Here is a 12,647-nt window from a genome sequence, read left to right on the forward strand (position 1 = left end):
AGAAGTTAGATGCCAGCGAATGGCGGTTAGGGGTCAGTACGGATTCAAGGTTTGCCATTTATGCCATTTTTATAAGTGAGCCGTTGTGCATTGTTAGTCATATATATATATATATATATATATATATATATATATATATATATATATATATATATATATATATATATATATATATATATATATATATATATGTATACGTAATCTCGTGTGTTTATAGTTCAAGTGAGTGATTGTGTCCAAGTTGCTCTGGTGTTTAGGCCTGCTGAGTTGTTAGTTATTCACATGAGCTTTTGTATGTGAGCAAGAATGTTGATGAATAGATAACATATTGCCACCGATGTATGAAAACAGATCTTCCTACTTGACATTTTGTACTTACTGTCCTAACACCTTCGCCCTGGAGAAGGCTGGGTGGCTGTCTCTCGTAAGGCAGTCCTTGACCAGGTAACACATTGTGAGGAAATATTCGTCACCCTTCAAGTAAAACCTACACACTATCCACCATCCTCAGACTCAAGAAATAACATGACAGGAAGTTCCCTTTTCGGACATGTGTTAAGATGAAACAATAAATAAATTACGGATAGTGCTCTGAGGGAACTACGGCACTTCTCCGAAGGAATGAATGGCGTAAAGCCGCAGCCCAACTAGCGGAGGTTGGATTCGAACTCGTGATGACTCCTTTAGTGATGGGTTGATTGTTAACCATGGAGAATCCTTACACGGCTTGACCAACCAAGGGCTTTATTTATATATTTGATTGGTGTTTCACACCTTACGACGGCGACTAACATTATGGTGTGAGGAAACCGGTCAGAGCCCGGAGGAAGCCCACGACCATCCGCAGGTTACTGTAAGACCTTCCCACTTACGGCCGGAGAGGAAGCCAGCGTGAACTGGACTTGAACTCACAGCGATCACCAATCTCTTTGAATTTAACATCCAGTGTTTGGTCATTCAGACAGTTGACAGTGTAAAAAATGACAGTCTTGAATACAAAAGTTTCGTTTGACAAAAGGCACGACGGTGCATGTATCTTATGGTACCAATTTATTGTGCGAAAGTTATCCGTTAAAGGCGCGGTCGCATCTGTGTATTCTAACAAGGTTATGCACTTCTGTTAGGCCTTTTTGTCTTTATGACCAGCCCACAGTGATTTTACACTGGACACAACTCTCAATCGTCGGATATCGCATGTACGAAATCCCATTTTTTTGCGGATGGCTTAACATCGGCTTAGCACAGTATGTCACTTATTCGATTCGCCGTATCTACCATTGGTATATTTAGTCCTTGAATGCATCCCTTGCGGAAGCCTATAATTATGGCTGAAGATGTAAGCAGGCAGTTCATGGGTCTTCTACAGGGATAATCTTTATACTCATGCCTGTATAGGCCTATAACTTATAAGATTCAACAATTTAATTTATGGGTTCAGGAAAGGTGAAATCGCACGTATTGCCGCAGGTATGTACAACCTGTTCTTAGTTCATTTGTTCGATGTTGTCCAGATAGAGCAACATATCCGATTTCATGAATATAGGAAAATGCTGCGGTGCCGATAAACCAAACTACCACGTATTTGTTAGACCGGATTTGTGTTTATAAGTCCCTATCGACAGCGGTTGTCAAGAGGTTGGACTGAAATTCCCGATGATATCTGGATCTTAAATCAACCCCCAAACCGCATCTTTTCTTCGCTCCGTATAAATTACAAGTTATTATCTATTCACTTCGAATTACTTACAGACGAGCTGTCTGACGGAGGTATTCTTGCGAGCTGAACCCTTTTCACTCAAGTGTCGTCTGCTACCTTTCAAATGGTAATTAACAAGTTGAGTTAGAATCTTGATGTCTACCAAAACAGTAGATATTGACCCAGGCTTGTGTTGACCAGACAAAGAACTCATGCAGATCTCACTCGGAATAGGTTATATCTATTTTGGTATATTCCAATATCATATTTTCAGTATGGGTAATTTTGGCGGGTTGCACGAGCGACAATGAATACTCTTTTGTGAAAGGTTGGTCAGGTGTCATTTTTCCCTACCCTTCTTGAAAAGCAGCGTTTCATGAGGGGCAGGGTATATGGCACGCTTAGTGCGAGGTGGCATTCCGTTACAAGTGATAACTTATGCATGCGCATCAACGGCCCAAGCCTACACCACAACACATGCAGTTTGTAAAATGAACCCTGGATAAGAAGTCACAGATTCTGATGACACGTGCTGACTTTTCAGTGCCATTGTCCTCAGACAAGTCTGCCACCACAACATCCACGTACCACGCGTCTTCTTTCAAATTTGAAATTCAAGAATATTTATTTAAGTAAGATCAATGAATATTAAAGGAAACATGTTGATCTTAGACTTTAGACTATGGCAACGCTGTGCACAATTTGAACGTATAGTGGCATTTTTCTGACGCGGACTTGACACAATGTAAATTATGTAATATAATGATAGCATTACCATCTGTAAGTCTAGAGATATGCCGTCAACATTACTACACATAAAACACAACTTTTTATATTTTGGGTTACTCTTCTTTGCGCCTATCTCGTTTTCATTGGAAAAAATGGCTCTTAATTCCATCAGTAGATCAAATCTGCTGTGCTTTTGTTTGTTCCACATCACACCAGGTTAGCAAAATGTAAGATAAAGAAAGACAGAAAATAATCAATAAAGAAAAAAAAGATTAAGTTTATTTTATATAATTATAAAGGTATAGGTGAGATTGTACCATTCAGCAATATAAGAGACTGTCGTCACTTTAATAGATATCATCTCTATATGTACATAGCTCATCCGTGGCTTGCGTTGTATTCAGGAATATACTTGACTCAGATAAAGGCTAGGTGTATAACCTGAGGACACCGTGCATAATCCAAACTAAAGAAACCAATGCACCTTGCAAGGCTATCAGGTTTTAACTTCCCCTCAACTGAATAAATATGAGAAAGAAAATGTATAAGATTAGGATAAGGACAAGATAATCTGTCTTAACCCCAGCTCATTGTGTAATGGAAACAAAAGCAAGTTTGTGAGACAACAGACATATTATATGTATGTGGTAATGTTACCTTCTCTTATACATGTGGGTGTGATGATTTTGTAATAGTATTGGAGATGGGGGTTGAATGGTCATTGCCACGCAGTCCAGGGTGACATGGAATGTTTTAAGATGGCCAGGCATGGCAGACATTTGGTCATGGAACACCTCTGTTGCGCCTCACATTCTCGTCACTCGTAATTATCACAAATAAATCTACCTTAAGTTAATTAACGATTGCCTATCCCACCCCAGTCTGTTGGTAGTCTCGTGCGCTCAGTGTAATGCCCGTGATGTGAAGTTACGTCACGTTGTGGTCAGCTACGCTTATCGGATCAGGTATCCTTGGATGTGTTAATTTCATTTGGTGAAGACAAGGGCAACAGCGTGCGGTAAAAAGGTCCCTGTTGATAGACAAGAGCGGAGACTGCATGGGTTCTGTCAATTGTGAAATATCGATCGCTTGAGTCCCTCGTGCCGCCTGTTGAGCAGTCATCTTTGCCGCGGCTATAATGAGGATTTGTAAATTCGGCGTAACAATCCATGGAACTCAACATCAGCAGGCAGTATCCAATATGTCCACGTAAAACCCCACAGTTAACTCTGCACAGTCCGCGTGACTTTTTAAAGGCGGAATAAATGACGCAAATCAAGCAATTAGCGAGGCCTGGAAAGTCTTAAAAGAAACATTCTGTATAGAGATTAAAGTGATTTGTTTCAACTAATTTGCACTTTGAAGACGATTTTCAGTTGGATGGCATGTGGGCATTACTTTTGGCTTTAATGGATGCAGTGGGCTTACATTGTTTAAGTATACTGATTTTTTTCAAATTCATTGTTCAACTCATTGCTCCGTCTCATATCACTGAGCAAGGTACGAGTCATCAGCTCATATAAACCAATAAGTCAAAAATTATGGAGGTCTTTTATATGCTGCTGGCGCGGATCGAAGTCTTAACCCTGTTCACATCACCAGCAGCCTGTGTTATCAGTAAGATAACATAAAGTCTACCACAGAATGCAAATATTTAAATGCATTTTATTTAGCCACATATATATCTACAAAGAGGTAGTTTATGATATGGTTGGCAGTAATCTTTCCATTGAAGGCTTTTACATAATTTATTGGTTGTCTTTCACGTAAGTCAAACTAAAGACTGACTTCTTGTACTTATGACAGAATGCATGTATAGTGTATCGTTGGCGTATTTAACCGTTAGATACATATTGTTATATTCCTCTGGTATTGTTTCGTTTATAGTTTTGAATAGGCTGCGTGTAGGTATGCATATTTTCCCTTTTCTCACACACGGTGAATTAAAATAAAATCAATTAAAATGCATATCCCGGGGCCGCATCTTAATGGAACCAAGCGTTTACTCACTTTCTAAACCACAAAAGTTGAACTTTAGCTTTGACGAAATGGGGTGTAGAGAAAGGGAGCGTACTTTGCTGGTTTGAGCGTATATATACAACGTGAAAAAGACTTGCTTTTCAACGGATCGTCATGTTTGTTTCTTTTTGTGGTTTGCTTTCTCTGTGCCCAATATAAATTTAGTTAGTGGCTTGTCTTGCAAATTATATCTTCAGTTTCAAAAACATGCGGTAATGTGACATGTTGACACAAATGTATGCTAAGTGTGATAATGTATATTTATTCTACATGTTGTAAATCATCACAGGTCTATAGATCTGCATAATTCAGACCATATATCTCACTTGGCCATCGTCAAAAACAATTTATCGACTTATTTCGTATAACGTAGGTTTTTACCTGATTTATGCGTAGTCTGTACTAAAGAATACTTCACATTTCATCTTGAAGATTTATTTCCCACCTGCAAACTGAAAGTACAAATGCGATATGTAGGGGTAGACTATGCCAGGTCCTAACAGTATACATTCTGACTGTCCCGGGCCTCCTCAATACGAGAGCAATATTACATTCTTCCATTTGTGGCACTGTGAACTGTTCGGATGTGCATGTTCCAAAGCTGTATCTAAACTATACTTGGTATAGTGCTATGGCGGCTATACATAAGCCTCATTTGATCATCACAAGACTATGGTGAAAATTTGGTATCTTTGATCAAAAACCAGTGCATGTCTCGGCGAGACTGACAGTCATCTGTCTTATGCATGCATAGGCCTACATGCAGCAGGCTATCGCGAGCTGATTTCCGGATCTAGGGTCTACCGTTATAGACTGAACATTACATGGCTGAGACCTGTTAATTTCCGAACCATGCACTTCCAATTTCTGGATACAGCGTAAATGTATAAATGGTCAGCAGAATATGAGGGTTACTACTTGGGCTTACTTTGAACTGGCGACCTCGCACAGGGTCTGTGGGCTAGGCAATGGACACTATATCCGGCCAAAAGTTTGACTTGCGTATAAGACATATGAGTATATCTAAATCTGCTTAAACCGTTGACATGCCTTTTAACGAGTGGATGCATGAAGGCGATATTACCGACACTGAATCATAACCCACTCAGCAATCGGATTTATATTAACGCGTGCTACAACCTGAAAATGAAATCTCTAGCAAAAATAATTCGTTACCTGAGACCTGCTGCCGGCAATGGAGTATTATGCCGAAGAGGACAGTACATCCCTTTTTCAGAGCAGGTAAATCATGCATACATAGACAGTACTTTGACACCAGACATGACACCCCCACCTAATCACATTATACTGACACCGGGCCAACCAGTCATGTTTCCTTGCTCTAACTAGTCAGTGCGATACAGCAGCAAGTGCCATTTTGAAAGACTTTCGTATGCGCCAACCCAGGTTTGATCCCGGGAGTGTATATTTATATACGTAAGCTGTTAGTTCATGTCTCTGTTTCCGATATACATTACCCCTCATCTAATATAAGAAACATTGTAGCATACCTATATATGTTCATTGACTGCGCATTTGTTATACATTCAAGTGAAATGAAGACAAAACCATGCGTCCATTCTCATAAAGCTATATACACAGAGGAATTAGTGACACATTTCTTTGAGATTACTCATGAATTAAAGTAATATTGCTAATGAAAATCAGTAATCCATCGTAATCATACTGGTTCGAATAATAACGCCATGATCACGTGACAGTTTTTCAATGCAAAAACAGACGTCACGTGTTAAATCTCGTATGACGCGCTACATTTTATACGACCATTGTTGTCCGCCCATAAACCCGGTTCCCTGTTGTGGGGGTAATTTAAACATAGGACGCTAACAAGATTGAACAGAAAATGAAAATGGTCTTCGTTTTAATCCTTAGCATTATGTGCATAAGCGCGTTTTCGTATGTTTCCCCGAAGACGGTATCGCGTTCTCCTTTTAATATTATTCCAACAAACCCGAGCTTAATCACATACCTCTATAGTTTGAGAGCGCATAGTGCGTTCGGTTTAATTTTGTACTTTATTTACCGCACGCGGCCTGTATGTCGATACAAACCTGCACAGTCCACGAGGCCAATGAAATTCCCGGAGAACAATGGCATAAGACTCCCGCATGCTAGTTCGCGACACGCAGCGATTCACTGACAGCGTCGGTCGCACGCGCATGCCACAATCAGGTCATGGAAAATTTACGCTTGTTCTCTCAATTCCGTGTCATAGGTTCACATAGTGATGCTTTTATATTCAAGCTCTAGATGAAAAAAAAAATGTAATAAAATAAAAACAGTAGACTGATGCACTTAAAAAATCTAGTCTATACACTTCTGTTTATTATATCAGAAATAAAGGAAACAATGCGTGGAAAAGACCTGTGTAATTAAGTCACTTTCTTTAACGGATCTCTAATATAAACGGTGTTTCATGTTTACAATTAAACGCCCACTCTGCTGTATAGAAAACGGCGGATTACTGAGTTCTCCTGTAACATCCGCTCCCGTAAACACGTCTATTATTGAAGTGCTCTAGTTAACTGGGTGTGACAGGGGCAAGAGAACGTGGCAGTAACTACTACCTCTACACACTTACCATAATCCCCATTTAATGAGACACAACTTAGCTCGTCATCTGATAGTATATAGTCCTACCCACAAAGTGAATATTGTAAGTGACTGAAATCTGAGACGGGATCTAAAGATGTTTAATACAGGATCGCCTTGCATGTCACCTATATTTCACCTATAAATATATCTGAGAATGTACATCTACATACAATGATGTCCTTAATGCAGCTAAGTCTATAGAAGGAAATTAGATCTATGATACTGGCTGATGCCCTTCCTCTCCATTCACGTGGCGATGTTGTGAAGCAACGTAGACATGCTAAAATGACTACTGATGTACCGTATGGAACATAGCAATCCGCACAAATAATAAGCCCCCAGGCCCACCAAGCCGTGTTGTCCTAACTTAGCACGTATAACCCATGGTTGTATATGTTGCCAAACAGAAAAATTTCATCAACCTTTACAACTCTAGAGGCAATCCAAATATTTGGTTTAAATTAAATTAAGTCCTGGCTATTTGAAAGATAAACTGTTGATAACGAAATCCAATGACCAAAATACACTTAGGCCTATATTGAAAGTCAACAAGAAAATTTCCATAGGAAGACTGGGATTTTCGAACAGCCAGGACACAGTTTCCGTAACTTACATGGCGGAAGTTCGAATTCAGTACATGGCGGACGTCAGTTTAATTTGTTCCATTCAAAATTTTAAGCAGCTAGATTGTTGTTAAAAGATGGTTTACCGATGTTGGCTTTGATATTTCCAGGCGAATTAGACGACTTAGGGAACCAGTGTACACCAAAATATATGAAGATCTCGAGTTGTACCGTGCAGTGACATTTTTCGCGTGTTGTTTAATAGGGTTGGACCTGAGGTCTACGCATCAGGATATAACGTATAGGTTACATGCACTGAAAGTGGTCTCTAGGTTAAGTCGACCCTATTATAGTCTCCCTTTCAGAAAAGCAGTATTCTCTAATGTAGGAGGTAGGTCTGATTTTCATCACGTCGCACAAGGATTTGTTGCTAGGAACGCGCGAGAAGTCTGGAAATGACTCCGCCTGTTATTCAGGTTTGCGTGGGTGTTACTTTTTTTTACCGTTCAATTTGTCTTTTAATGCATTGTAAACTCCCAGGTCGTGTATATAACCTACTTCAGCATGTCAATGGGCTCCTTTTTTAAAAGTTTTCTCCCATATATTATTCCTCGTTTACTCTTCCGTGCAATGCCGCACTTCCGGTATGCATTAGCATATACATTGTATATGCTCAGTAGAATATCTTTTGAAAGTAGCCAGCATGCACCGTGCTCATCATCGCTTCCCTTGTTATTTTTATCAAAAATAAAAATGTCATCCAATTTCTTGTATTTATTATTAACATCAACAAAATATCATCTGTTTCATCTACATTATTCACGGTGTTATTGTATCATGTTTCTGGATTTATTTGTTTTTCAGGATTCTTAAGTCAATAAATCATTAACACGCTGTGTTCCCGATGTCAGATTACAATTCAAAGGGTAATGTACCTGCAAGAAAAACATTGTGCTTAGGATCATAGGTGGTCATAACAGGGTGTACGATTTCCTCTCACCATAATGCTGACCGCCGTCATATAGGTGAAATATTCTCGACTACGGCGTAAAAACCCCAATCACCAAGTCACTGATACCGAAAGGTCGACGGAACAAGGTGGTGGGGAACAGGTCACTCACACTGAAAGATGTGCAGAACAGGATGGCGGGGAACAGGTCACTCACACTGAAAGATGTACAGAACAGGATGGAGGGGAACAGGTCACTCACACTGAAAGATGTGCAGAACAGGATGAAGAGGAACAGGTCACTCACACTGAAAGATGTGCAGAACAGGATGGAGGGGAACAGGTCACTCACACTGAAAGATGTGCAGAACAGGATGGAGGGGAACAGGTCACTCACACTGAAAGATGTGCAGAACAGGATGGAGAGGAACAGGTCACTCACACTGAAAGATGTGCAGAACAGGATGGAGAGGAACAGGTCACTCACACTGAGAGATGTGCAGAACAAGATGGAGGGGAACAGGTCACTCACACTAAAAGATGTGCAGAACAGGATGGAGAGGAACAGGTCACCCACACTGAAAGATGTGCAGAACAGGATGGAGAGGAACAGGTCACTCACACTGAAAGATGTGCAGAACAGGATGGAGGGGAACAGGTCACTCACACTGAAAGATGTGCAGAACAGGATGGAGAGGAACAGGTCACTCACACTGAAAGATGTGCAGAACAGGATGGAGAGGAACAGGTCACTCACACTAAAAGATGTGCAGAACAGGATGGAGAGGAACAGGTCACTCACACTAAAAGATGTGCAGAACAGGATGGAGAGGAACAGGTCACCCACACTGAAAGATGTGCAGAACAGGATGGAGAGGAACAGGTCACTCACACTGAAAGATGTGCAGAACAAGATGGTGGGGAACGAGTCACTCACACTAAAAGATGTGCAGAACAGGGTGGAGAGGAACAGGTCACCCACACTGAAAGATGTGCAGAACAGGATGGAGAGGAACAGGTCACTCACACTGAAAGGTGTGGAGAACAGGATGGAGAGGAACAGGTCCTTCATACTCAAAAGTGTGCATAACAGGATGGTGGGGGACACGTCACGCACTGAAAGGTGGGCAGAACAGGATGGCGGGGAGCAGGTCACTCATACTAAAAGATGGGGAGGACAGGATGGAGAGGAACAGGTCACTCACACTGAAAGATGTGCAGAACAGGATGGAGAGGAACAGGTCACTCACACTAAAAGATGTGCAGAGCAGGATGGAGAGGAACAGGTCACCCACACTGAAAGATGTGCAGAACAGGATGGAGAGGAACAGGTCACTCACACTGAAAGGTGTGGAGAACAGGATGGAGAGGAACAGGTCCTTCATACTCAAAAGTGTGCATAACAGGATGGTGGGGGACACGTCACGCACTGAAAGGTGGGCAGAACAGGATGGCGGGGAGCAGGTTACTCATACTAAAAGATGGGGAGGACAGTACATCCCTTTTTCAAAGCAGGTAAATCATGTATACACAGACAGTACTTTTATTCTTTGAAAACAGGTCATTCATAATGAAACAAAGAGTATGGCCTTTGAGAACAGGTTGCCCATGCTGATAGAGAGTACATCCTTCGTTGATAATGGATCACTGATAGTGAAAGGTAGGCAGAACAGGATGGTGGGGAACAGGTCACTCATGCTGATACAGAGTACATCCTTCGTTGATAACAGATCACTCACACTGAAAGGTGTGGGGAACAGGATGGTGGTGAACAGGTCACTGTGTGTTATTAACCCTCGCTGTAATAAATAATTGTTCATTTGGAAGATAGCGGTTAGTTTTCTGGGAGTGTATTTATAAGCCATATACACCACTGACAAGTTGTAATCTATACTTATGGCTTTTCTCAAGTGTTACGTAGACACTTGCATGTTGTATCGGCGGACGCTACCTTGATCATCGATGTTAGACTATGCATGTTTGACTTGAACGTTTTCGTTCTGAAGGGACCTCCTTGGCTGAGGTTTTTAGCACGCCAGCGTGGGGCAATGACCCAAGGGCCTCTCACCAATGCAGTCGCTGTGAGGTCAAGTCCAACTCATGCTGGCTTCCTCCTCAGCCGCACTTGAAAGGTCTTCCAGCAACCTGTGGATGGTCGTGGGTTTCCCCCTGACTCTACCCGGTTTACTCCAACCATAATTCTGGCCGCCATCGTATAATTGAAGTATTCCAGGGTACGGCATAAAAAACCAATCAAATAAATAAACAAACTTAGTTCTGTACTGCGACATTGGTCGCGGAAAGTCATCCATGTGCTATACACATTATAGGGCCTTATACCATAGATATGATAAAGCAAAACCGTGGCAATGCTTATACCATGTTCTAGATGTACCACCTTCTCTATGAGGGACCTGTTTCACACCACTCTGTTCTGTTCATCTTACATTTTGAGAGTAGCAATTTGTGACCCCACATCAGATTTGGTAAGGTTTGTGTCATTTATTCTGTCAGAAATACATAACAGTAATATCTACCCCCTTGCAAAATTCAACTCTCACGCAGCGAGTGGAACCGCTTCAGTGGCCTAATGGTTATAGGGGTGTTTGAACCCCTACCCTATAACTTACTGGTAACCGGCTATATAATACACAGTGCTACCTTACTGACAAATTCAGACCCATGGATTTCCAGGATTCATTTCTTTGTTCACTGCCTGCTCCATTTTGACAGAGATAAGAGATTTCCATGAATTTTACCAGGTATATACTTGATACTCATATCCGGTTGCCCTTTTATAAACTCATAAAGTGTCAGCGCGTAGCATTTGCTGCGGCATAAGACTTGAGGTTTATGGTTAAGGCTTCCTGACCCACCCTTCATAATGACACCTACTCTGAATAACCAGCCTTAACTTTCAGGTATATGGCCCGATTCATCATCCACTGACCGGATTGAAACATGGCACGCTTTACACTTTTGACAGCGAATGCAAAATTTAATCTCCTTAACTAAAGGTGTGTAGTCTTGAAAGAATGGATTGGCGGCGAGAGTAAATATTCAACCAAACTTGGTGTGATTTTGATTATTTGCTCTCAAATTTAAATGTCAGCGTCTGAATTAACATGACATGCGCAGTGGATATACAAGGACTGACAAGAACTGAGTAAACCCAATCGCCGGCTGTACCTGTTCAGGCTGTCAAATCTTCTTTTCACTTTTCTCTTTTTCCTTGCATGTTAGTTGTATGTGTTTATATAAATATATGTTTCAGTGTTTACTCTCAACTCAGTATTTTGATGGTCTCAACTCTTGATACAGCAACAACGTCTTCATTGTGAGAACCGATGCTTATTATCAGCTGATAAATTGACTTCTGTATTACTGATCCCTTGTATTACAAATAACACATGCTTGTACACAGCTTCATTCGCTATGAGCCCTTCATGTTTGTATTGACAAGCTATGTTGTATAAATATGTACTATATTCTCGACAATGCTCCGGGCACTTGCGATAGCATCTTAATCAACCTAAACTTTTGCCAAACTTTTTTCTCGCTTGTGTTTTATGGTTGATGCAGTATAATCTCTTTACTGCAGAGAATGGGGCTAGTATTTAGGGAATATGAGCTCGAATCAAAAGTTTTGCCTCTGTCGAAAGTATAATGTCCCACATTACCGTGTTTATTACCAATCTTATAATGGCGTCCCTATATTTCTTTATGTCTTCCGTTCATTTATCCACATGGCGTAACAAATTCATTGTGATTTTATACAAAACTGACCCGGTAGCATGTCTTTTGTAGCATAGCACTAGACGGGATGTACGTCTGGCTATAGTAATATATATTAAGTACATAAAATACGTTCACGCTTTATATATAAAAGCGTATATTTTGTATGATTGCTAACGGGTAAGATGTTTATAGACAGTCTGTATACAACCGCAGGCTATACGTATATTTTATGATGGCAATTGAAGACGATTTTATTAATGTATATAATATCTGTATACATAAATCAGATGGACAAGTTTTCATATAATTGTTTTAAGACAATGCCGGCAATGGCAGT

The 12,647-nt window shown here is 40.7% G+C and overlaps 1 protein-coding gene across 1 annotated transcript; it reads left to right on the forward strand.

The window, feature by feature from the left end:
- Positions 1-8,766: 8,766 nt before the first annotated feature.
- Positions 8,767-10,701, forward strand: LOC135475209 (uncharacterized). Its single transcript, XM_064755056.1, has 3 exons — positions 8,767-9,695; positions 9,799-10,087; positions 10,579-10,701. Exons 1-3 carry the CDS (start codon positions 8,767-8,769, stop codon positions 10,699-10,701), a joined length of 1,341 nt encoding a protein of 446 aa, XP_064611126.1.
- Positions 10,702-12,647: the final 1,946 nt, after the last annotated feature.

This window comes from Liolophura sinensis, chromosome 1 (genome assembly GCF_032854445.1).
Source record: "Liolophura sinensis isolate JHLJ2023 chromosome 1, CUHK_Ljap_v2, whole genome shotgun sequence".
Taxonomy (NCBI): domain Eukaryota; kingdom Metazoa; phylum Mollusca; class Polyplacophora; order Chitonida; family Chitonidae; genus Liolophura; species Liolophura sinensis.

Bases quoted from the DNA above. Each gene is read 5' to 3' on its own strand.
- LOC135475209 (XM_064755056.1), top strand. From the start codon at position 8,767: ATGGCGGGGAACAGGTCACTCACACTGAAAGATGTACAGAACAGGATG. The intron at 9,696-9,798 runs GTGGGCAGAACA...TGTGCAGAACAG, and splicing joins GACACGTCACGCACTGAAAG to GATGGAGAGGAACAGGTCAC. The intron at 10,088-10,578 runs GTAAATCATGTA...TTCGTTCTGAAG, and splicing joins ACATCCCTTTTTCAAAGCAG to GGACCTCCTTGGCTGAGGTT.